The 26,927-nt window shown below is 35.2% G+C and overlaps 1 protein-coding gene across 17 annotated transcripts in view; it reads left to right on the top strand.

Moving 5' to 3' along the window:
- C2CD5 (C2 calcium dependent domain containing 5) overlaps positions 1–26,927 on the top strand; it is a 90,196-nt gene that overhangs the window by 9,168 nt on the left and 54,101 nt on the right. For 4 of the 17 annotated variants that reach the window (XM_040235348.1, XM_040235346.1, XM_040235343.1 and 1 more), the window contains exons 3-9: positions 4,824–4,910; positions 6,506–6,677; positions 8,202–8,297; positions 10,778–10,933; positions 12,413–12,611; positions 17,665–17,816; positions 23,141–23,226. In XM_040235348.1, the coding sequence (XP_040091282.1) occupies positions 4,824–4,910; positions 6,506–6,677; positions 8,202–8,297; positions 10,778–10,933; positions 12,413–12,611; positions 17,665–17,816; positions 23,141–23,226 (948 nt within the window). Of the gene's footprint in view, positions 1–4,823; positions 4,911–6,505; positions 6,678–8,201; positions 8,298–10,777; positions 10,934–12,412; positions 12,612–16,509; positions 16,635–17,664; positions 17,817–21,334; positions 21,527–23,140; positions 23,227–23,799; positions 23,833–26,927 lie in introns of those variants that run through there. The other 13 variants (XM_040235347.1, XM_040235340.1, XM_040235349.1 and 10 more) reach the window with 6 other exon arrangements.

The following is a 26,927-nucleotide window of genomic DNA, read 5'->3' as shown; positions in this document are numbered from 1 at the left end:
GAAATAATCTGTGCACATATAGGCATACGTCATATGCCTTATGACATTTTGTCATTTTTTTTCTCCACAAAGAATGCCATACACACTGCCCTGCAGTAGAGATGTATTTTAGACATTGTTCCTTTTTAAAAATTTTTTAAATTCAGTTTATTTTGGCTGCACTGGGCTCTTTGCTTCAGCACACAGACTTCTCTGCTTGCAACACATGGGCTTAGCTGTGGTATGTGGGATCTTAGTTCCCTGACCAGGGATCGAACCTGGGCCCTTAGACATTGTTCTGTACTAGTGTTTGGAGAACGGCTTCATTTTTCTCTTTAGCACTGCATCATACAGCTTTCCCATACTTGATTTATCCAGTTCCCAACTGATGGACATCTAGGTTACTTCCAATCATTTGCCACCATAATGCTGCTTGTACATGTCATTGTGCATCTCTGTATGAATTTAAAGGGTACGGGCATTTAACATTTTGATAAATGTCAGATTGCACTTTGTGAAGATTGTTCAAAGTTACACTTAGAGCAACAAGAGTATGAGTATGAAACTTTTCACTCACACTGTTTTTTCAGATTTTTTGACTTCTGCCAACCTAAGTAGTCGACATGTTGGTTTAGTTTGTTTTCATCTTTTGATATATTAAAAAGACATCTATGTTTCCATTTCTTTGAATTTCCTATTTTCAGTTGGTTTATTGATCTTTTTCTTACTTTTTTGTAGGAACTTGTTAGAAATCAAGGAGATTAGCTGTTTGTGACATGTTTGCAAATCCTTTTTCTCAGTTTCTTATTTATCATAGTCCTTACCATGCCTAATGGAGTAGGAAATGGCAACCCACTTCAGTATTCTTGCCTGGAAAATTCCATGAACAGAGGAGCCTGGCTGGCTTCGTTCATGGGATCTCAAAGAGTGAGACACGACTGAGCAACTAAGCACACTCACCATGCAAGAACTTACTATTTTTGTGTAATTTCTTAAACTTTTTCTACCCTCTGACGCAACTACCTAGGTACAAAATGGTAGGTATCATCCCTGATAATTCAAATTGTATGATAAAATGTACAGGAGATAATGACCATAGTTTTGGGTATTTTGCTTTTAGAATATTTTCTGGACTGATTAAACTTTAATGTCTGCCAGTATTGCAATACCAAAAGTAGGATTGTAAGTCAGGGAGGAAAGGAGATTTCATGGGTAATCTGACTGAACCAGCATTTTCTAAGTATCTACAATGTGCAAAATTCTTTGCTGGGTATTGGGATAAACCTTTAGTGAATTTTGAGGGTGGGAGATACATACTGGTGAAAACTGATAGAATTGGGAAAGAGCTTGGCAAGATCAAATTTAGGAAAGATGAGACAGTCTAGGAAGTAGTTTCTTATCTGTTTTGCTCTTAAACTTCCTGACTGCTTCTCAAGTCCAGTCTGAGGTTTCACAATCTCCATTCTTTGTTAGAAACATCCCAGGGATTTAGCCTGCTTTCCATCTTCTTCATTTCCTTCTTATTTACTTTTTCTTTTTGATTTGGTGCCTGCCAAGACTGACTGTGAAACCAGATAGACTCCCCATCCAACCCCTTTTATTGTCCCCTAACGTAGGAACATAAAACCCTTAATGACCATAGTTTATTGCTGATCACTGATGCTGGGAGGGATTGGAGGCAGGAGGAGAAGGGGACGACAGAGGATGAGATGGCTGGATGGCATCACCAACTCGATGCACATGAGTTTGGGTGAACTCCGGGAGTTAGTGATGGACAGGGAGGCCTGCTGCTGCTGCTAAGTCACTTCAGTCGTGTCCGACTCTGTGCGACCCCGTAGACGGCAGCCCACCAGGCTCCCCCGTCCCTGGGATTCTCCAGGCAAGAACACTGGAGTGGGTTGCCATTTCCTTCTCCAATGCATAAAAGTGAAAAGTGAAAGGGAAGTCGCTCAGTCGTGTTCAACTCTTAGCGACCCCATGGACTGCAGCCTACCAGGCTCCTCCATCCATGAGATTTTCCAGGCAAGAGTACTGGAGCGGGGTGCCACTGCCTTCTCCGACAGGGAGGCCTGGTGGGCTGCAATTCATGGGGTTGCAAAGAGTGGGACACGACTGAGCGACTGAACTGAACTGATGTATACACAAGTAAAGATTTTTAAAAATAACAAATATGAGGAAGTAAGAAAATAGAGGAGTATATGTTACTAAGAAGTTCTTGTAATAATAGTCTGTAGTTCTGGATTCCCTTGATGAGCTGGTAAGAAGCTGTCCTTTTTACCTTCTGATTTTGTTTTGCTGGTCCTCTACCCTTAAGACTTTGCTCTTTCGTTTAAGCTCCTGTTTAGTGAAGGCTGTGTTGAGTACTTCCTCCATATGGAGTTGGTGATGGATTAGCCACTGTCGTGTCCCACACTTGTGACCTCATGGACTGTAGCCCACCAGGCTCCTCTGTCTGTGTGATTTTCCAGGCAAGAATAGTAGAATGGGTTGCCATTTCTTTCTCCAGGGGATCTTACCGACTAGGGATTGAACTTGGGTCTCCTGATTTGCAGGTGGATTCTTTACAGACTGAGCGGCCAGGGAGGCTCTCACACTGACATAATGGTCCGATTTTAATTTCCCTGTGCCATGCTGTGCTTCGTCGCTCAGTTGTATCCGACTCTTTATGACCCCGTGGACTGTGGCCTGCCAGGCTCCTCTGTCCTTGGGGATTCTCCAGGCAAGAATACTGGAGTGGGTTGCCATGCCCTCCTCCAGGGGATCTTCCTTGCCGGGGTCCAGCCCTGGTGGATCCAGGGAATTCGAAGGGTGGACGGCGTTGGCGAGGAAAGACTTATTTATTTATTTATATAAGATTAGATTAGGAAGACGTTAATGACGTTTAATGACGTTATTCTAGAATGTTTTCTTTCCAGATGATGATTGAGAAATGTGATTTAAAAAAAAAAAAAATGGTGCCAGGTACCACAACAGTAACAGAACTTTGCTGTTTTCTGAGGTTTTGTTTTTTTACTTTTTTTTTTTTTTTAATGGAGTGTGCTGGATGTCTCTATAATTTTGTTCAGATGACTGCAGGACCTGGAAAAGCTGTTGCTGCTATTGATGCATAACATACTGCTATTGGGCTTTTTATATAAATAAATAAATATATATATATATATATACATATATATATAATTTGAATTTTTGGAAACTTTAGCTGTGCTGTCAACTTTGGAAAAAGTATCCCAGTTGTACCGTGTTGGGTTGGCATTGTACAGAAATTAACAGCCATATTGGTCTAGAAACGTTAAACATTTTTTCCATTTGTACAGGGGTAACACACTGTATTAAATATGTAAGGTCTTATCTACATGGGTTTGTTAACAGAAACTAATAAAGTATTCTCTAAAAAAAAAAAAAAGATTAGATTAGGAAGAAATAGTGTAGTAGGAAGATTAAGTGGAGGAAGAGGGCTGAATAACTTGGATTACGCGGAAGACCAATAAAATTCCAGACAAGGAATTTGCACCATCTACGTTGGGCCACCGGCGCTCGCTTGAATATCTAAGGGTGCCTCGCCTTAGGCTCCCTTTCGCGCGGGTCTTAACAGCCAGGGCAAGTAAGTAGACTTGGCGAGCCTCTGTGCCCCAGATGGGAATTCAGCCTGAAATTAAAGTAAAGAGGAGAGGGAGGGAAAAAGAGAGAGAGACACGGGGGAAACCAGTCCAGCGTCTGGCTCCGGCTCCTATTGTTTAGAAGGCCTTATATGCCTTTTAGATGGTACATACAGATCAATGGGTAATACAAAATTATGCAGTGTTAGCAGCCCAGACTCTTATCAAAACCAGGCTTTTCTCTCTGCATACCTAATTGTATACACAAGTCTTAGGTGATTTATATCATCTTCTGGCCAAAAAGGGCCAATTAACATTTTACAGCCTTTTTTCTGATAAGGGTTTGTCAACCAGAAGACTTACTTGTGTTGATCTTCCCAAGGTTTGGTGCCACTCTCAGAAAGTACTAAATAAAGTTACATTCTTACATAGCAAGGACACAAGAAGAGTGCAAAGAGAAGTAATTAACTCAAAAGTCTAGTGTTGCTAACATCAGAACTACTATATATCTTTTTCCATATCCCGTTTATATTGATTAACATCCTCCCAGGTGCCTAAAAGATAAAGAATATGGAGGCCTGGCAGCAATCATTGAGTCAACAGTGAAATCCCGTCACCAATATAATTTTTAACTCTTTAGAAAAGGCTCTGTATCTTTTAAGATGCTTTTAAGCTTTGTGCCTCTCGCGGTTGGGGGCTGCAAGCAATTCACAAGCTGTAAGAGGTCCAGGGAACCTGTTAGGCAAGCTAGAGAGCAATCAGAGGGGGTTAACTGAAACATCCCTTTTAAATGCAGAAGACTAAAGCCCTGAGTTGACTTTTTTCCAGAGAATATCAGAAAAGTGGAAAAGCAGAGTACAAAAGCCGGCAGATTTTTATTTTGGGGGGCTGGATGCTCAGGAAATGCCAGGGGGAGCTCCTGAAGTCTGATCACGGCCTTGCGTATGTCAGCTTCCTCCCTCATGACCTTGTCACGGATGGGATTCCTCACACTGGCTCCCGGCACTTCCTGACCCAGGGATCGGCAGAGCTAGTCAGACAGAACGGTGGGCGAGCCCTTGTTCCCTTGTCCCCAGGTGTAATCTATCAACTTACCTGGGCCTATCCTATTTTCTCCCTTTTCGTCTCAGGGATAGTTGTCTTTTCCCCCCTGCATGGCTAATCTTCCCATTGCTTAGCTGACATTAAATTTTATTTTTATTCACATTTTTCATCTTTATATTTGAATTGTTTCTCATTTGTTTTTAGGTAAAATTTGGTAATACCACCTTTAAAACAGATGTGTATCTCAAGTCCCTCAACCCTCAGTGGAACTCAGAGTGGTTTAAATTTGAGGTAAGTTTTTAAATGTCAGCATTTTTTTTATGTGTATTTCTGAAATGACCCTTTTTTCTCCCCTCCCCAGGAATGATTGCACTACTTTTTATTTCAGGTATTGTAGTTTTTCTACACCAGGAAAATATTTCCTATATGTGTGCTCAGTCACTCAGTTGTGTCTCTTCGGCCCCATTGAACTCTGCCCATGGGATTCTCCAGGCAAGAATCCTGGAATGGGCTGCATCTTCCAGGGCATCTTCTCAACCCAGGGATCAAACCTGCATCTCCTGCACTGGCAGGCATATTCTTTACCACCAGTGCCAGCTGGGAAGCCCTAGGAATATTGAATTTTCCAAAAAATTATGTTACAATTTAGAAACTTGGTGTATGAATAGGACAGCCAAGATTAAAAAGGTATTCTATTATTATGTAATAATTTTCCTCTGGATTTTAGCATATACCAAAAATGACTTACAAACTGTGTACAGCTTAAAAGTTTTTGAATTTTGTAAAAATATATCATAAATATTACCATTTTAACCATTTTTAAGTGTACAATACAACAGCATTAAATGCATTTACCTGCATACAATGATATGCAAACATCACCACTATTTCCAAAACTTTTTGGTCACTTCAGAGAAACTCCTCATTCAGCACCAACTTCCTGTGCCCTTCTCTCCCCTGCCCCTTGTAGCCTTTCATCTACCTTCTGTCTCTGAATTTGCCTGTGTAAGTATTTCATATAAGTGGAATCATAAGTATTTGTCCTCTTGTGTATGGCTTCTTTCACTTAACATGATGTTTTCAGGGTTTATCTGTGTTGTGCAGTGTGTATCCAAGTTTCGTTTCTTTTTATGGCTGAATAATATTCCATCTTATGAACATACCATGTTTTGTTTATTCTCATCTGTTGTTGAACACTTGGATTTGTTTCTGCCTTTCGGCTGTTGTGAGTAATGCCACACCAGTGAACACTGGTATACAAGGATCTGTTTGGATCTTTGTTTTCAGTTCTTTTGGGTATATACCTAGAAGTGGAGTGTGAGTCATATGGTAATTTCTGTGTTTAGCTTTTTAAGGAACTGCCAAACTTTTCCACATTGGTTGTGCCATTTTGCATTCCCACCAGCATGTCTTGAGAGTTTCAGTTTTTCCATATTCTTGTCCATATTTATTTATTTTAAAAATATAAGTCATCCAAATAGGATAATTATATAAATGATCCTATAAATTATATAAATTATTATATAATTTTAATGTGCATTTTTATTATGAATTAGGTGAGTTTGATTTCTTATGGCTAAGGCTCATTTGCATTCTTTTACTTTGAACTGTTTCATATTTTAACCACCAAAGGAAGATATTTAGATTTTGGAGGTAGACTTCACCAGACTTGATAACCATTTTAATACAAAGAATGTAAATGTGAGGTGGTATCTCATTGGTTTTCTTTTGCATTTCTCTGATGACTAGTCTCTCTACCTTTACTTAGAGATAAATCTGTACGATTTATTTTTTCCCAGAGATAAGTAATCTTCTACATTATGCATACATTTATGGTAATGAAGATTTTTATTATAAGATTTAACTTTTAAAGTATCCTTTTTTAGGTGGATGATGAAGATTTACAAGATGAACCTCTCCAGATCACAGTTCTTGACCATGATACGTATAGTGCAAATGATGCCATTGGTAAAGTGTACATTGACATTGATCCTTTACTCTACAGTGAGGCTGCAACTGTCATCTCAGGATGGTTTCCAATTTATGATACCATTCACGGTAAGCAGTACATTTTAAGAAAATAAGTCACAATGTTTTTTTAAAAATTAATTCTTCAAAATTATTTTTGGGTGTGCCGGGTCTTTGTTGCTGCATGGGCTTTTCTCTGGTTGAGGTAAGCGAGGGCTTCTCTGTTGTTATGGAGCATGGGCTCCAGGTGCCTGGGCTTCAGTGGTTGTGGCTCGTGGGTTCCAGTTCTGGTGCATGGACTTGCCCTGGGTGTCATATGGGATCTTCCTGGGCCAGGGATTTGAACCCGTGTCCCCTTATCACTGGGCCACCAGGGAAGTCCTCACAATCTTTTAATTTATCTTAAAGACTTTTGTGCTAAACTTGTTTTTTTTAACAATATGGCTTTTGTTTTAATAGATGTGGTAGTATGTATTGTTGGTAGAATTGTAACTTTTCTGACCATAATTTGGAATAATGCTTGCTGAATTTGTGCAATATAATAAGCAAATACATCATTTGAAAATCATCTAATATTAGTACTCTGTTTCTAAAACATACTTTAAAAATGAATGATTTTGAAACTTTTCTACGTAAACATTCTTGAAAGGAAGAAAAGTGTTCAAAGACTTTTTGTTAACTAAAGTAAAGTTCTCAAAGTATGGTCTAGAGACACCTGTGTGTCCCTGAGATACTTTCATAGGCCCTGCGAAGTGAGATAACTGTTTTTGGCATGATACTTATATGTATGTCATTTGCCATTTTTAGCCTCATTTTCTTAAGAGGGTACAGTGGAGCTTTCTAGAAGTATCTTACAATAATATCATGTTACCACACACTGAATGCAGAGCAGAAATGAGAATCTAAATATTTCATTAAGTTATGCACTATAGAGGTTCAAAAAAATGTAATGCCACTCTTATCGTTAAACATTTTTTTGTTTTTCAAAATATAGTTATTTTTATAAAAATGTTTATTTTGTCATAAATGGATTTCCTGTTAGTTTAAATGAAGTAATAAGTAAATATTTTTCTGAATTTTCAGTTTAAATTTGTAACATGCTAAATATTGAAGATAGGTTTTGACTCACATAGACAAAGACTCTTTGAGATCCTCAATAGTTTTTGAGATTAGAGGGGCCCAGTGATCAAAAAGTTGAGAACCACTAACCTAAAAATAATGTCATCTCTTTAAAAGGGCAGATGGACTCATAAGAAACTGGCAGATTCTTCTGCCTACAGTCTTGCACTTTTCTGCCTATTTTACATTTTTGACCTGGCAATTCCATCGATAGTAGTTTATTATAAGAAGGTAAGATATTTGATGAGATTTGTGTGTATTGTGACATTATTCATATTCTCTATTTTTACTGATATTTAAAATAGTAAAATAAGTTAGGAATAGTATTTACTTAAATAGAGCATCTATAGAATAAAAATAATTAGGAAACAAGGTTAGCATTGCTATCATGATTGATATATTATTTTAAAATCATTAATTGGCATTTATTTGCTGATTATTTAATTATACTTTATTTTCTAAAGGTATAAACTTGATTTCCTTTTGAAATTACAGGTATCCGTGGGGAAATCAACGTAGTTGTCAAAGTAGACCTCTTCAATGATTTAAATCGATTCAGGCAGTCATCATGTGGAGTCAAATTCTTCTGCAGTAAGTAAATATATTTTATTACTCATTTGACAGGAAATTTAATACATTTATTAATAAATATGAGAAATTTTGTTAATTTATACATATTTACATTAATAAATACAAAAATGTATTAATAAATGTGTTAAATGTAAGAAATCAAATTAATATTTCAGAAGGCTAACAGAAAACCTGTTATACCTTGGTCTTAATGTCAAAGAGAAAATTGCTAGTTTTTCAGAACTAATTGCTGTAGCTCTGGAAACTTATCTGATTTTAAAGTAGATGATAGCCAATTTTTCACAAGTTCATGGAAAGTTTTTTCTAGAAAAATCCAATAGGGCATGTCTGTGCATGTGGTTGTCATGACGATGTCACTGTGGCCTCCAGGGAGGCTGCCTTTGGCTGTTCCCCACTTCCCTGACTTCTCTAGTCTCTATGCCAGCCTCCGCCCAGGCCCACAGAGCGTGATTAGAAGGAATCACATTAATCACTGCTGGTTACAGTATTTAACAGCATTAAAAAGAGTAACAGCTGAAGATTTTTGCATCTTTTTCAGAAGTTTTAAAGAAGAATCCATATGTTAATGAGAGAATATTTACTTAAACCTTATGTTTAGTGATACTGGGTTTGAGGTGGAGAATTGATTGGTAAAGCACTACTTAAGAAATATCTAAGCATGACTAGAAACAAGATTGAAGATAAAGGTGAAAAGTTTTTTCCTGCAATGCAACAAATTAATTCAGCCTTAGAGAAATTAGATATGGGAATGCAAAGTATGCTAGCATTTGGTACAGTCTTTACTCAAAATGCAATAATTAAGGGAATAAACCCAAACTGATATATAGAGAATGAGCCCACAGTTCATCAAGGCTACATGTTGAAAGAAAATCAGTGCATTCTTAAACTGGGTGTGAGCCCATGTGTAATATAAAACATTGTGATATAAAACAGCTGATATACTGTATTTGAACGTAGCCTACACTACCTTGATGTCAGCAGGTAATAAGTGGTCAGAGACAACACGAGGGGAGAGAACTTGTTGCACTTTCTCAATCAGTGAAGACGAATCCCATTAATATCTACATTTGGAAAACATATTTGATGAGGCTACATGTGTGGAATATTCAGACCTAATTCAAATAGGTTGTTCAAAATGAAACAATATAGATGTGGAACCATTTGTGGTGGATGGACATGTATATCTTGCAGAAGTCTCACATGGCTTTAAAAAGCAGAATTATTATTTAAAAAGCATAATTACAGGACACTAACTTATAGAGAAGACTGCAAGCTACTCGTCTAGTTTGAGTTTTACTCTTGTACCAGTAGTCAACAAAATCTTAAAATAATTTTCACATATTTGTCTTATTCTATAAAAATTAATATTTTATTGCCTAGTACATTTTTTTCCATAAATTAGAACAAGTTATTTTTGTCAGATGTGTAAAAGATCTGACTATAATTAAGCTTTGAATAACTGTCACAAAAAAGAAAGATCCAGTGGCATTTTATGCTGGTATAGGATGCTGAAAGGTAGGAGTGGAGTACCGTGGTACTCTCCAGAACAACATAAGCATCTACAGGTATGGAACCCTGCAAATGCCATGAAATGTGGGGTCGCAATAAAGCAGTTCTGGGCAATTCATAGCCAGCCTGAACTAACAAGGTTGAAAACTCCTAAATAGTTAATTTCAAGGTACATGAATGGCTTGAAACTAATGACTCCACCACAAATGGCTCCATGTCAGTATTGTCTGATTTTGAACAGCCCATATGAATTCAGTGTAAATACACCACACATGTAGCCTCATCAGATTTGTTTCCCAGATGTTGATATTAATGGCATTTTTTTTTTTTTATTGGTTGAGAAAGTGAATTCTCGAATTCTCCCCTTTTCGATAAATCCAGGGAGCTTTGTTGTTCTCAGTATTGAGTGAGTCTGTTAAGTAGTGTAGTGACTACTGAACCAGTTGGTCCTGGAGCCATGGATTATTAGGAACTACAAACCTGTAGGACTTCTCAGATTAAGTCAGAAAGGTAATGGTTTGATTTTTGAGCCTTCATTATGAGGTGTTCAGAACTTTTTAAAAGGGTTTCCAGTAATTAGAGGTTTTTGGTATTATCTACTTTCTGATTTTTTGTATAATACCTACTTAGCTCAGTTTAATTTTGACTTTTTAAATATTTTGTATTGAATACTGTTTAAGATGGTGTGAAGCTGTTTTCTATATTATAAAAATAAAGTTTGTATCTACTATGCCATTATATGAGAAAGGTGAGAAGCCTCATGAAAGAAAATGATTGTTTCTAAGAATAATCATTAGAATCAATAGAAGAGACTGTTTGATTGGAAGTATTATTATGATTACACTGAGGTTATCACAGTAAAAGATGTTCTTGTAGTATGTATCCACAAGGTAAGAACTAGTTGTACATTTTTAAAGGGTTGAATTTAACTTTGTGATAAACGGAGCATAATAAATAATTTTCTTTAACAGCAACATCTATTCCAAAGTGCTATAGAGCTGTAATAATTCATGGATTTGTAGAAGAACTTGTGGTCAATGAAGACCCAGAGTATCAATGGATTGATCGAATTCGCACGCCAAGGGCATCAAATGAGGCCAGACAGAGGCTCATTTCTTTAATGTCAGGTATTTGAAAAATAATAATATGACTTAATCCTCCAAAATTCTTCACTTCCTTTTGACATGTTACTAAAACTTTACAACGAAGACTATGAGTTTTAACTGTTTCCTTATCCTTGGCCCCATTCTGCTAAACACATGTGCATTATTGTCTTATAACAAGAAGAAATCTGAATCAGAAGCTTATGGTTCCTCTTTATCTAGGTGATGAAAGGAAATTGTGCTTATGAAGTGGAATAGTGGGAAGTAGTTTTCCTCCTTTGAGTGTTTATTTGTAGTCAGAGCTTAGGTGATCTCTCTGAGGCTTTTTGTTTGCGTGCTTGCTCAGTTACTTCATTGTTGTCTGACTCTTTGCGAGCCCATGGACTGCAGCCCACCAGACTCCTCCCCACCAGACTCCTCTGTCCATGGCATTATCCTGGCAAGAATACTGGAGTGGGTTGCCATGCCCTCCTCCAGGGAATCTTCCAACCCAGGGATTGAATCGACATCTCCTGCGTAATAGATAATTTTTCCTGTATTGTGGGCAGATTCTTTACTGCTGAGCCACCAGGAAAGCCCCTAGGCTTTTTGTTTAAATGTCTTTTCATAGTCCTTCTCTGACAATTTATACCTCCTTTTATCCCCTACTCCCCTGCTGTTCTTACCCCATTACTTTATTTTCCTTTGAAGAACTTATTTCCATCTAAAGTTTGTATTTATATGTATGTGTGTGTGGCTGCATATGCACACACACACGCACATACATTCATTCTCTCATATATATCAGATAATGCATATTTGTTATTAATAAACACAAATATATTTATAATAAATTTGCATACTTAAATAGAAATATAGATATATTTATAGTTATTAATTTATTAAGTATATTGACATGTACTTAATACTTATAAATTTTTAATATAATTGATACAATTTTAAATATTTATAAATATTTAATGTTTGAATGCATATGCATATTATATTTAATGTTACTGTTAATATATTAATTATATGTTTTATTGTATTTAGTCTACATATTAATAAATCATATATAATTTATTATATTTTTATGTATTAGAGTATATTGTGCTGTATATTCTATGTGTATTTATATTATATGTAACACTTGTTTACTTGTTTTTTATCTGTTTCTCCCCCTAGTATGTAAATGCCACTAGTTTTAGGGCTTTATCTTTCTTGTTCCCCTCTGTATCTCTAGCACAGAAGAAAAGAATGCCAGGCACACAGTATATGGTGAGAAATTATTTAGTAAATGAATGTACGAATGAGTGAACCTTACTTAGCACATCTGTAAAATGTAGCTAATAATATCTTACCTCCTTGACTATAGGAGTATGTATCAGGTAATCTTCTAGGTTCCCTTCAAGTTCTCAAAATCTGTGATTTCTGTGTACTCTTTTGAATCAACCACCATACCCAGCTTTGTGTTTTGAAACATACAGATAAAAAGCTGACTGAATTTTCTTCCCTTTTTTGTAGGTGAACTGCAGAGGAAGATTGGCTTAAAAGTACTTGAAATGAGAGGAAATGCGGTTGTTGGGTACTTACAGTGTTTTGATCTGGAAGGCGAATCTGGGTTAGTGGTACGAGCCATAGGAACAGCGTGTACGCTGGATAAATTAAGTAGCCCAGCAACATTCCTTCCAGCATGTAATTCCCCGTCCAAAGAAATGAAGGAGTAAGTATGAATTGATGACTTGTTCTTATGGAGCTTTTTATCTTTTGCTTACATATTTTCATTTGATTTGAAACATTTTAGTAGAGTTGTTCAAAATACATTTTTTCCTGTGGCAGTTTTACTTATCAGAGATGACTATCAAAATTTGAAACTTAGATCTTCCTAGTATTTTTTATACTGTCTTGTGAAGTTCATATTAAGTAATGTATAATTAAACTTGTTCTACATCTTTAGGCACTGTGTACCTAAAGCATAAAATGAACGTTTATGCATTGTGGGGAATTTTACTTGTTGTATGGGAAATGCTTAATACCTTATACCTCGTAATCCAATTATGCCTATTATTAGCAACATAGTATAGAAAGCAGGGAAGACTGACCTGTTCGGGGGTCTCAAACTTCAGTGTCCACAGAGGTCAAGCAATTTATATAAATAAAATAATTCGGTATAATTAAATGGTGAATACTGGGACTGCGTAGAGCAGATGTTGGCAAACTTCTATAAAAGACCAGATAGTAAATAGTAGGTATTTCATGCACTGGACATATAGTTTTTATCTTTGTTTATAAAAAAAAAATTAAAGGAATTTGGCGATTTTGATCTAAAGGAAGTTAAGAGTCTCACATTAAAAAAAAAAACTCCATCTGATCCAACAAAACATTTCTGTTGGCTTGATTTGGCTTACGTGTCGTCATTTGTGCTTAAGGCAGAGATTCTTAATGTGGTGGTGCTATCGAGAAGGAATACTTGAAATGAAAAGTTTCTGTTGTAATGTTTGGGGTAAGGTGGATGATTCTGTTGGAGACCAGAAATGCTGCCTGTTCTGCAGAGCAAGGGATAACTCTATACAACAAAGACTTGTTCTATGCTAAAAATACTGATAGTATTTCCACTGAGAACCATTGCTCTAGAGATTCTTGTAGATCACAGGTCAAAAAACTTTTTGGTAAATGACCAGAATGGGAATAGCAAGGACTCAACTTTGCTGTTGTATGAAAGCAGCCGACAATAGTTTGCAAATGAATGGGTGTGTCTTTCATTCCAGTAAAACTTACTTATTTTGAAAATCGGATGGCAAGATGGATTTGGTCTGTACTGTGTACTGTGCTGACCTCTGACTTTCATCATCAGGGAGTCAGAGTTCTGTAGTCAAAAAACCCAAAATGTTTCCTAGTTCAGCAGTAAAGAGGTTGCCTAGAAAGCAATCACAATGTTTTTTCAAACAGTCTTTATAAAGGTGAAATTTTTCTCTTTGTCTCCACTTAACTCTTTTTAATTATTTCTTTCTGCTGACCTTTAGTTATTTGAATTAAATATTAGTCACAAGAGGGAGGACAGTGTTGCGTATGCGACCTGATTTTATTTAGAAGTATTGATAAGTGTAATTTTTTAAAATAAATTGAGTGAATTTGCTTTATATTCCATTTAAAATATGTCTTTAAAAAGGTGTGAGCTACCTTGTTCTATAGATAAAGTCAGATGGCAGGTATAACCTTTTTGGGGATTGAGATTTTTTTCTCTTTCCATAGCAAATTTACTTGAAGACCTGGGTCCCTCCTCCTTCCGCCATCCTCCTGCTTTATTTGTACTGCCTGAAGGGGCCTGGCCTTTGCAACTGCGATGTCTGAAGTTTTCCTCTTTTCACTAAATTACTTAGTGGAAAGAAAGCTGCAGTACCTGTTGTTGTCTTAAAATGATATATGGATAGTAGGGAACTACATTTTACCTGCATTCAGGGAGAGTTCCATTTATAGTAAACCTGAGCTTGTCTAAGTTTTCTCTTTTTCTAATTTTGTTGCAGCCATTTGCCTTAAATTTTCAGATATTCACACCATGAAGAATTTAAGTGGCTTCATTAAGATTTTCTGATGGCATCTTATTATTTAAGTCATGTTATTATTATTATTTTTTTAAAAAAAAACACTTTCAACCAGCTTCTTTGTCTTTTTGATAAAGAATTAGTTTGGGTGCTAGTTTAAAATTGTTTTATGAGTCATCTGATTGTATTACTTTGCTATTTAATTTTAACTTTGTTGATTCTAGACAGGAATTTGATAAAGGTAATTTGGATTATGTTCTTGTCTGAATGGATTTAATGTTAAGAAATACCACTAACATATTCTTGTAAGGCAACCTTTCATATAAGACCAATAAGAATTAGGGCTCCAAGAATACATTATGGTGATGCTCCCTCCACTGTGCTTGGATTTTAATTCAGTGTCATAATTTGAACATTTAACAGTGTTCATTTTATTTTGCTTTTATTAACTGTGTGTTCTACTCCATCAGTTTGTTTTCATTTTAGATGTTTAGTTCAGAGTATAAATCTCTTTGGTGTTTCCTATTTGAACTATCTTAATGGTAGAAAGTGCATTTAAATATGATTTATCAATTCCATGGTGCTGCTGCTGCTGCTGAGTTGCTTCAGTCATGTCCCTACTTTTTTTTAAAAAAGTACTTTTTAGGAGCTTTTAGTTATAGTTTCTCCTCTGTATGGCACTGATTCTTAGACTTTTTAACTCCATTAGTCTCTTGAACAGAGAAAGAAAAAAAATAAAACCTCACTCAGTTGCTTGTATAGAAATTGGTCACCCATGAGATATTTGATTTTTATACATTAAACACTTAAAAATTTAAGTTAGCAACTAAAACAGAAACATTTGTCCTACAGTAAAAGCAGTGATATTTTCAGAAAGTAGATGGTCTGTAAAGGACCACTGTTGCCAATTAATGAGAACTCATGTTTGAATCTTGACAGATTGTGACTGTTGGGAATGTTCACTGGGCAATGGAAAAGGAAGAAAGGCCAGGAAAAGTTGGGCTCTTAAACTACTATTAATTTGAATTCTAAAAAATGGGAGCATGAGAGCTTTTCAGAGTATAGTCACTTATTTGTTTCTCCCCATTGTCCATAAGGGAAGGAATTGCACAGTGAAATAATTGATTATATGAAGTCCAGGATTCTTAATTATATAATATGCCTTTTTTTTTTTTCTTTTTGGCCATCCATTTAAACTGTGCTCTTTCACCTAAATTTCTTTGAAAATTTTAAATGTCATAGATGAATGTATATCTGTGTATCTGGTCTAAATATGTATCTTTACATGTACATAGATGTGATCTATTGCAGGATATTAGTTGATATCCTACAAAGTTTCAATTCAGAATGTAGTTGAAATAAATTCTGTTAAAAGTTTAAATAATATTTTCTGTTTGAAAGTTACAGAAGAGTCATTTATATTGTTTAATTAATGTTTTTATTTTTTAAAAAGCAGTGTTCCTTTGCTTTGTTTTGTTCCCGTTGTAACCTGGTTTTAAGGTAGATGTTTGGTGTGTTCAGAAATATGGATGATTGGGTATACATATATATACATTCTATTCACTCATTTATCTTTATGCTGTCATTTTTCATATTTTTATGTACCCTAGTCTTGATATTCTAGACAGAAACAGTTCTGTTATTAAAGTTTCTTTATAGAAAAATATAATTATATTAGCAATTATTCATATCTCAGTTTCAAAGGTCATGTAAGAACTTCATATTTGACTTTTCATTTTTATGGGTATTTTCTTCCTGAAATACTGTTCAGTGATGATCAAAATAATAACAGGCATTTTAAAGTAACTGAAAATCCAAATCGCAGTCTTTTTATTATTTAATTCACTGACAGTTCTGCTTGCTGTTTTTCTATTCACAGTCATAACTTATTAATCTGATTCCTAACAAATTAATATCTAGCTCTTCTTTTTTATCTCAACTTGTTTTGTGCATGCTAGGGATCAAAAAAATAATTCCTCTCCCTTAACTAAAGCTCGTTTGAAACTGTTTTAACATAACTTTGCTATCTGTTGTATGTATTGTTTTCTTTTCTTCCACTTTGACCACAAACTCCCTCAGGTCTCCGCTGGTTCATCCTCCAAGCCATGGATGCCGCTCGACTCACAACAGCCCAATTCACACTGCTACTGGCTCACGACTTACTCAGAACTTCTCTGTGTCTGTTCCCACTCTCATCTATACTGGTACGAGACTGCTCAGACTCCAGAGCTGGGGAAGCAGGCCACGGGCAGAGTGGCTGCAGAGGGCAGGCAGGCAGGTAGCGTAGGCAGGCCCCGCTAGTCTTTGCTTCTTCCTTTTCTTACTCCTAGTCCAGCGGCAGTGAAGAATCCTGTATTTAGCCGCCGCAGAGGTTCTAACTACATGGAAGTGAAAGTGTTCTTCCAGCTTCCAAAGTCTCTTCCATAGATCCTCTAAGAACCCTATCTTGTGTGCGTGTGTGTGTGTGTGTGTATATATATATACACACATATATATACACATACATATAGATACTGTGAGTTTTGGGAGAATCTTCCAGTATGTATTTTTGCCATTATTTCTGCATTAGAAATAAAATAGATAATTGGAATCTAAATGAAATAGCTGCCAAAGCTTCCAATTTGCTTATTTTCTTTATGTACAAAGCTTGTTACAGTAGGGTCTGTTTCATTCTGTGGAAGAGAACTATTGGAAAACAGGTAAGCGACTCTTGTGCATAAAATGCGATGTCTCTGTGTAACTATATTCATTTTCCACTCTGCTGTGTTTTTAGCTGTGGCACTCGATGCTATAGGATAAGGAAACATGTTTTTTTCCAAGATATCCGTGTGTGCAAATATAAAAACTATTGTGAATATTTACACACACCATTTGCAGTCACCATTTTTTATTTTGTAACTTAAAAAAGCATTGTTTGTTTGAAAATATTTTTAATCATGTATTGATCCTTTTTGTTTATTTCTTCTTTTTAATATTTTTTTACCCCTTGAGTCTGCCATTTCATGCTTTTTTGCTTTTTCCCTTGGCTTATTAACTGTTTCAATGCAGATAATTACTTATCTGGAGAATGTTGAATGGTTAAACAGTTGGATGCCTTTGGCCTCAGACCCAGCTCCACACTTAAGAAATGACTACTGGCCCTGCCCCAATCCTTTCCTGGTGTTTGGATCATGCTGCCTCTGTCAGGTCCTTTGGCACATGATTGCTTAATATTTTTCCACCTTCTTCTGGCAGGATTCCCTTCAATGAAGATCCCAATCCCAATACTCACTCATCAGGACCCTCAACCCCTCTGAAAAACCAAACTTATTCCTTTTCACCTTCCAAGTCCTACAGTCGACAGTCCTCTTCTTCTGACACAGATTTGAGTTTGACACCCAAAACTGGTAAGGCACTTCCACTCACCTTTTCTTTTTTTCTTTTATTTTCCAAATTTGTTTTTTGTTCCTTATTAGCTTTCCATCCAAGCCTTTCTTCCTGTTTTTGGCATTTAAGTTAAAAGCTAATGGAAATACTGATCATTTTCAGTGATTACAATTAAAATGTGAAAACTTTGTATAGTTCAGAAGTTATTTTGTTCGAAGCATGACATTTTGTTGATTTAATTATAGTTCAGTTTAGATATGAAGTCCAGGATTTATTTTTGCATGTAGACATTTTTCATTTCATGCTCAAATTAAGAGGAATAACATCTCAAAGCATTTGAATAGAAAGTAACACTAGTAGCTTGCAGTCCAGTTCCTCATGCAGTATAAACAGTTTTGAATTCACTGTTTCTATTTTGAAATTTAATTCTAAGATTTTATTATGAAAAAAACCTTAAGAACAGCTGATATTGTTATACTGGAATATATATTTATTAGCTTTTATTTAAAATGTTTGGTTTTGCTAGTCATATTCTCTAGATTAGAAAATAGCATTTATGCTTTACTTATTCTTGCATATTTCTCAGTGTATGAAATTTATAATTTTTTCCTCTCCTATTTGTATTTTGCTGATCTCTCAGTTTTGTGAATATGTTTTATGATAAAAATTGATTAATGAATCAAATAAGTTTCTTATGCCTTAAAATTAGCTTATTTAAATCATCAAATTAATATTCTTGAGAAAAATGAAAGATAAATGAAACATTTAAATGTTAATCGTTTGCAGTTTTTGCAAATAGCATGTTTGGGAGTTTCCTTGACAGACTGAGGAAAACATTTTGCCTAGTTCATGTGTTATTTTTAGTTTGTAATCTTTAATAACTATTTTTATGTTAGACAAGAAATTTAGAATGACCCCAGATTTTATGAAAATAATGAGAAGAAATCTAATTCTAGAACCAGGGCTACTTTCAAATTAAAGATAGGGTGTTTTTAAAAAACCTGTAGTCATAATATCTGGAGAAGGAAATAACAACAGACTCTAGTATTCTTGCCTGGGAAGTACCATGGGTGGAGGCACCTGGCAGACTAGGGTCCATAGGGTCACAAAGAGTTGGACACAATTTAGTGACTAAACCACCACCACCAGACACAATATTATTTTTTATAAATATAGTCACAAAATGTAAAGAAGACAATTATTAATACCTAATTCTTTGATAAGCATTACTTTATTTTTACATGTATAACTATGAACAACAACAAAAAAATGTGATATTTGATAGTAATGGATGCTGTGGAATGTGGCAGCTTAACCATATTGGTGTCGTAAAGACAGAAACATTGAAATTGTAGGGAAGTGGGGGTGTTTTGTTTTTTGTTTTTTTTAAATTTTGTTTTTAAGTAAAGTATAAGATTCTGGCTTTGGTATTCATAATATCAAAACAATAAGGACGTAGCATAACATTTGATGAGTAATTTTCTTAATTTTTTGAGACTTTGTCCACTGCTTGTTCATTTTTGTATTCCAAGCCATTTTTCAGTATTCCTTATCTTTTTTTTTTGCCATGCTACAAACACATTTTTTAAAGTATTTTCCTTTGTCTTTCTGTTTCTTTTTAATTAATCAGGAAAACCAAATCTAATGAAGATTTTCAAGTAATAAATCAGACTTCTTTTCCCTTAGCTTTTTAGTAGGCAATCAATTGTATTATCAATGAAAACTTTTTTGTATTTTCTAGCTCCAGATTTTTAGTTTTTAAAAATTCATTTACAAAAAATGTATTGTTCTCATGTATTTCTATATAAGCTGCCTCTAAGTAAGTTATTTTGTTTTGCCTGTAATTATTCACTACATCGGAGAAGGCAATGGCATCCCACTCCAGTACTCTTGCCTGGAAAATCACACGGACGGAGGAGCCTGGTAGGCTGCAGTCTATGGGCTCACTAAGAGTCGGACACAGCTGAGCGACTTCCCTTTCACTTTTCACTTTCATGCATTGGAGAAGGAAATGGCAACCCACTCCAGTGTTCTTGCCTGGAGAATCCCAGGGACGGGGAAGCCTGGTAGGCTGCCATCTATGGGGTCACACAGAGTCAGACAGGACTGAAGCAACTTAGCAGCAGCAGCAGCATTCACTACATCAGTTGCATTTTTATAGGATATTAACAGTTTTTAGGTGCTTGTCCTTATTGTGGATCCTTACTACTTATGAAAAAGTGAAAGTGAAAGTGTTAGTTGCTCAGTCCTGTCTGCCTCTTTGCAACCACATGGGCTATAGCCTGCCAGGCTCCTCTGTCCATGGGATTCTCCAGGCAAAAATACTGGAGTGGGTTGCCATTCCCTTCTCCAGGGGATCTTCCTGACCCAGGGATTGAACCCAGGTCTCCTGCATTGCAGGCAGATTCCTTATCGTCTGAGCCACTAGGAAGTATTCCTATTTTTCATGGAGATTGAAAGTGCCAAAATTATGAATGTTCTAAAATTTCTAGAGCTGTGGGTCAGCATGTATTTCATGGTAGATTGGTTGCTCATGATTGATTAATTACATGTACATTGGGAAACAAAAACAGAATAGAATAAAGTTAATAGAACTTAGATTAAGAAAGTTGTTTTTCTGTTTGTAGTTAAAGCGGTCATCCACCTCAGATGAGTCTTGTTTTTAAAAAATTTCATCTATTTCTGTAGATTTTTATTTTTTGACATTTTACCAGATTTTTTTTTTCATTTTTTTTTTCAAGTATTCAACTAGGAGAAGTGGAATTTTAGAATGCTAGTGTTAAGATACTGATGTGACATCTGACTCAAGCTAATTTTTACTTTTTTTTGATCAGGCTTTTTGCCATGTGTGTTTTTTGTGGTTCAGAGCATATTCCTTTGACTCTCAGGTACTCAAATCTTTGTAAATGCAAACAGTGTTATGATCAGATTTGAGTATTTAAAATTTTAGAGGAAAAAGAAAAGCGTTAATATTCATCCTGAAGCGTGACAGAAGGTAGTTAATATTTTATTTATTTAAACTTGATGGCTATCTGCTTAATATGGTAGCAGGTGTTTGATTTTTTTAAATTCAATTAAAATACTCATAAGTCATGTGTTTTAGTTAGTAGCATTGGAAGAACTATACTCTTACTTCTTTAAAAAAGTTCTTGCATTGAGACAACAAATTTCTGGCTTTAAAAAATGTGATACATTTTGACCTTAAACAGTCTTAAGCAAAAAAATGGGAAGTAATTTAAATGTTTTTAAGGAGTCAGCGAAAAGTAACCAGAATGGCATAAAATCGTGTTAATCGATTTAAAAATGTTTAATGAGTACCGAGTTTGTAAAGGTTTTGTTAAGTGTTAGACTATGCCTTTTATTTAGATTACGTTGAACAGATGATCTTGCTAATGACTTCATATGCTTTGCTGTAATTTGTGTACGCATTTTACAGTTCATTTTACTGTTACGTTTTGCTTCACCATTGCTTCCCTTATCCTGCCTTTTCTGGTCACCTTCTGAATCTGCGTCTTTTCTCTGCTACTTTCCTCCACAGCACCTTACCCACAGGGGCCTAGGATTTACCTGTGTCCCAGCTCCCCCTCTCTCCCTTGTGGGTCCCTTCATCTTAAAAAGTCCTGTCTCCTCCTCTCGGAATCTAGCCTTCCCCCTCATCCTTCTAGCCTTGTCAGCCCAGTTCTGAGGAAAAGTGTTTCTTTCAGTGAAGAGCTGTTCCTGGCTGCTTCTGGTAGGATCATATTATGTCAGCTTTTTAATCCCTTTATTCGAAATCATTTTTGAAAAAAATTAATTATTTCATACTATACAGAAGTATTGAGTATTTGACACAGGATGTATTTCTTATTTTTCTTATTGGCAGACAGTAAAATTACCATGAGAACACAATTGAGGATTACTTGATGGATAATTATGAATATTCTGCTAAATAATCTTATGTATTAAAAATTGTTTGTCTAAGTGCTTAGAGCTGCTTATTTCTAATAATTATTAGGTTCTCATTACTAGAATTTCTGTTTTAGATGCTTTTACTTTCTTTCCCTTCACACAACTCCATTCACTTTGGACCTATGCCATCATGTTGCTAAACCATATGGTTACATTAGTGAATTATTCTGTTTGAATCAGTTTAAGTCTCATTTTAGTGATATTCTTTCATTATCCATTTTTTTCTTGTCCATTGCATTAATTTTCAAGTTATTCTGCTCTATTTTCTGATATTTCATTTATCTCTACCAAATTACATTTTATTTTATGACTTTCAATATGCTTCATATGAAGATCTTAGTTTTGTTTTTGTGTTTAGTATTGTATAGTCTCTAAAAATTATGTTTAGGTTAACACAAAGAAAATTACATTTCTTTTTAATTTTTAAAGAACAAAATGGGACTATACACATGCTAACTTTGTTTCCTTATCCAAGAACAGCTAAAAATATAAAAGTAAATTAGTTCCTTTCTTAAGTCATTATAGTAAATATGCTTGCATGTATCTTCAGGTTTAAAAGGTGGGACTAAATTATTAATTTTAGTTTGTAGAGCACTGGCTTCTCACCTGCCCCCTGCTTTCTTTAATTCTTTGACCATAGTTGGTCTATTAGTACTATCAAAAGAACAAAATAAGGAAAGACACTTAAACTTATGCCTTAAAAATAAATACATCTAAGAGCTTGGGAAATGTAATTCTTTCATCCATAACCATGTACATTTGTGATGTGTCTATTATATGTCTGCAATTTTTAGTTTTTAAAAATTTTATGTCAGTTTTTGCAAATGAGTTGTATGATATGAATATTAGTGCTATTTTGTAATGAATATTATGTTTATGAATGCAAAATTATCAGAAAATAGATATGACTATATTTCAAAATTGCCTAAAATTCATACTCTTTAGAGAATTTTGGAATATTTTAAGCTCAATTAGTGCTTTCTCTATATATATATTTAGTTTGAAACAAACATTTAATGTTTCTCATTTCTTTTAGTACTCTTCACTTGTTAGCAGGGTATAAGTAATTGATATTACATTGATTTTTTTATTAGAAGATTCAGCTTTTAAAATTGAATATTACATAAAAAGTTTATCACCTTAATGTAATTTTAAAAGTGATTTTTAGGATAAATTAAGTCCACACTCACTGTGATCAGAATTTTGACATCTTGCTTCTAAAGAAAACCTTGTGAATAAAAAAGAGTATGTGCTTAGTTACCATCACAAATACTTCAGATGTTTAGATTTTTGTTTTTAACAGATTTTGTTCATGATATTTATGAAGATAAATGCAATTAAACTTTCTATGTCTCTAGTTGTTTTTGGTCGTTATTTACATACTGATGTTCTGTAGGAATGGGAAGTGGTAGTGCTGGAAAAGAAGGGGGGCCCTTTAAAGCTCTTTTAAGACAACAGACTCAATCAGCATTGGAACAGAGGGTAAGGTTCACTCAATATTCTTTCTTCTTACACTGTTAATATGATTTTATTCTCATGTTCTATGTACTTACTTGTTTCCATATACTAGTTTTGATTAATATTATAATTTCAGTCCAAAGGTATCATAGTAATTTGCTTATAAATGATTACTTTTAATTTGGAATAATTCTATAACTATTTTTGTCTTATCTCCCAAAGTTATATTAGAAATAGTCTGTTTGGAAATATCCATTGAATAATGAAATCTTTCTAATTTTATGTTGAGTTTAATATATAAAAGGAAATAGTGGATAATTTTCTAGAAAAAAGTTTATTGGTATTGTATTAAAAATAATTCTTTAGTATATTAACATATATTTGCTGAGATAAATGTTATCAGTGGCCAGTTTCTTTGGGATTAAGAAATGCAGATTCCATATTTTTACAGATTAACATAGATAATATGATTGTTCAGTCTGTGAATACATCTCTTTTAAGTACTGTAAATTTACTTAATTAAATATGTTGTATGAAGAGCTAAAGTGTTTGGATGATTTTCTCTCTTTATTTTTTTGTATAAACTTCATTGCTAAGGGAGGATCGCCTCATAGGTTCTGTAGAAGGCGGGTATGTTTCTGAACATGTATGAGAGCCTATTTCATGTATTGGTAGCTTTTCTAGTTTTAATCTTGGTCATTTAAGTTTTATTTAAGCATTTAACAAATGTTGCCAGCTTTTTTTCTTTTTATAATGCAAAGTTGTTTGTTTTTTGTTTTAATTTAATGGCACTATGAGACTCATGTGTTTTTTTTTCCCCTAACTAATACAGTGCATGGTTTTATATGTCATGTCAGTTATTTTAAGGCACAGTTCCATAGCTTTCATTATGTCTGATTTGGAAGTTACAAGCATTTACAGAATTTTCTTCTACATGTTCCATTTTATACTAGCAGTAAAAAAAAAGATGAAACATATCAAATATCTGTAAAAGGATGCATTTTATAAAACAAAGGTATTTATTTGCTAGAAGTTGGCTTTCGACAAGAGTGTTTTTCAGATCCTATTATTATAAACAATACAACAAGTAATTTTAGACTTTCTTTCTTTGTGCTGAAAGTATCTGTGTGTGCAGTTTGCCTGTTATGAAAGTCTGGAGAGAACAGAGCTGAACTAAACTTGGGACTTTGGTAGGACTTGGGTGGTACCTGGTTCTTTGCCTGTGAGCTACTACTCTTACGTCGGCAGGCATATTGTGCCAACAACTGCCATCAAGTAGCTCACCTGAACATTCAAACTATACATTGAAACCAAATATAAAGAAAGACTAACAGCATGGGGAAGAGGATCAGAGTTAAAGTGTGTATGTCACTTACAGTTTTTAGGCCAGAGAACTCTTTATCGCCTACCCCCTCCCAGTTTTACATTTTCTGGAGTCCCTTACGCTAGGAATATTTTCTGTAATCTAATTACCATTCTAGAATTCACATGAACAGAAAAACTTGACTTGCCTTGACATTTGATATAATGAGACTGCCTGTGTGTTGAGTCCGTGACTCTCCTGTCTGTACTAAGAGCTTTAAAAAGCACCTAGTTTTAAAGGACAGAAGAAATACTAATCATTGAAAATGTTTTGGATTTAGTTTGGATAAAATTTATGTTTGAAACATTCTTCAACTTCTGGGCACATTAACACATTGGACATACATTACTAAATAATCCTCGAGGCATTAACAGCAGAGATGTGGAGGTCTGTAGTTTTCATTTACCACTCTGTAAACATCAGTTGGCAATATATTTACATTATCAAACCTTGCAGTGGCAGTGAGTTGTATGTGTGAGCCTCCCTCTCTACCCTGTGTACATAATGGCTAGAAAAAGCCTTGTCATGCTTGGCTTCCCCATGTACCTGTGGCTGCCATCCGTATGGGAAAAATTTGAGCAGAAATAATGAAGAATTCTCCCTGTATGTGGTCACTTATGCTTTAACTCTGCCAAGTTGAACACTAGATCAAGTTGAACATATGATCTATTTATCATTTTATATATTCATTTTTAAAACATTCACTTCTGCCCCTTGCTACCCTCAATATATTATATGGCTTTTTGTTTCTTGTGGAAAAGAGGAACTTTATTTGTCCATCATCTTTTGAGTTATTCAAGTAGCAGTTATCAAAAATAAAAGTGCTTTTTTCTTCCTCTCTCACAAAAGCATTAAAAAATAAATTGACAAGATCTTGGTAATTGGTATCAGACTATTGGGAGGTAAAAGTTTAGATTAAGGTTCTGCCTGTGAAGTATTTGCTATGAAGCAAATAGATTTATTTTTCCAATATGATTCTTTTTTAACTTGCCAGAAAAATGAAGTTACTTTTTAGATTCTGGAATGTATATTTTTCTTCAATAAAGAATCCTAATTAACTTAGTTTGGTATTTCCCAAATGTATTTTACCATGAAGTCCTTCCATTTAAAATGCCTGTTAGGAACCCACTTTGGGAAAGTTAGATTTAAAATGGATTCTTTTGATAAATTATGATCTTTTTTGAAGAAGGGATAAAATTATATGATAAATCGTTGTAGGAACCTGGCAGGGAGTTTTATATCTAGAAAGTTTACTATGGTGTCTTGGGATAATAAAAAAAAATCTCTGATTGCAAAAAATGAAATTGATTAAATATCTTCTGAGAAAAATCCTATTTAAATCTTTTTAAAAATTCCATTTGTTCTCAGAATTTTCAACTAGCCTGCCCCTGAGCACATGCTATTAAATGATTTATGCTGCATGCACTTGGCTTATGTCAAAGCATCAATGTATGAAGTCTTATCTAGGCTCCACAGGGCAAAATAAGGGCTTTCCAGAGAAAATGTGGTCCCTGGCATTCCCATCTGGACACTGAAGGCAGGGTGCGCTTGGGTGGATCTTAACGAAGCTGTCCTTTTCAGTGGAGGAGAACCTGTAGATTCATCAGGTGTAGTAACAGATAGAGATTAAAATTAATTCTTTTACTCAGTGTTTTAACCAAAAATGGTAAGAAGCCAGGTGACAAAGTTTGTGGCTCAGAGAGTGTAGGCCCTCTTCATTTCACTGTTTCACCTGAATCCTGGATTTGATAGGACATCCATCTCAGGGTATGGTAGCGTCTGTGAAGCCTAGTTTTGAGGTGCTGTGCCCAGGACTGGCACATTGGAAGTGCTCCATAATAGTTACTGGTGATGCTGGTGGGAGGACAGCTATGTAACCCTCAGTTGAGATACTGGCAGTAAGCTCTTCTGAAAGTGTTGTTTGCCAATCGTAGTTTGGGTTGAATAACAATGCCATTTAAATTCTAGGTTAAGTTTGTTGGTTTGTTTTTGGCCACACCCTGTGGCAAGCAGGATCCTAGCCCTAACCGTGGGTGGAACTCATGCTCCCTGCAGTGAAAATGCGAGTCCTAAGCACTGAACTTCCAGGGAAGTCCCTCTAGGTTAAGTTTTGTGTTAAACTGGGCGAGTGTGCTGCTTGGATGAACTGGGGACAGGACAGAGTCTAAGTTGGCAGGGCATCCTCCACCTCTTAGGTCAGCTGGTCCCCACTACTTCTGCTCTGACCAGCTCTGGAGTGATGCTTCCCCCGATCCTGTTCTCCCATTTTCTGAAGTTTGGGGAGAAGAGTTAGAGACTCCCAAATAGAGAAGTCATTTCGGTTCCTTTTCTTTTTCTATCTTATCTAAAATCTTATATGCAG

The sequence above is a fragment of the Oryx dammah genome, unplaced genomic scaffold, assembly GCF_014754425.2.
Source record: "Oryx dammah isolate SB20612 unplaced genomic scaffold, SCBI_Odam_1.1 HiC_scaffold_29, whole genome shotgun sequence".
NCBI classification, from domain to species: Eukaryota; Metazoa; Chordata; class Mammalia; order Artiodactyla; family Bovidae; genus Oryx; species Oryx dammah.
Note: the sequence above shows the minus strand (reverse complement) of the source record. Positions and strands in the feature narration are given on the sequence as shown.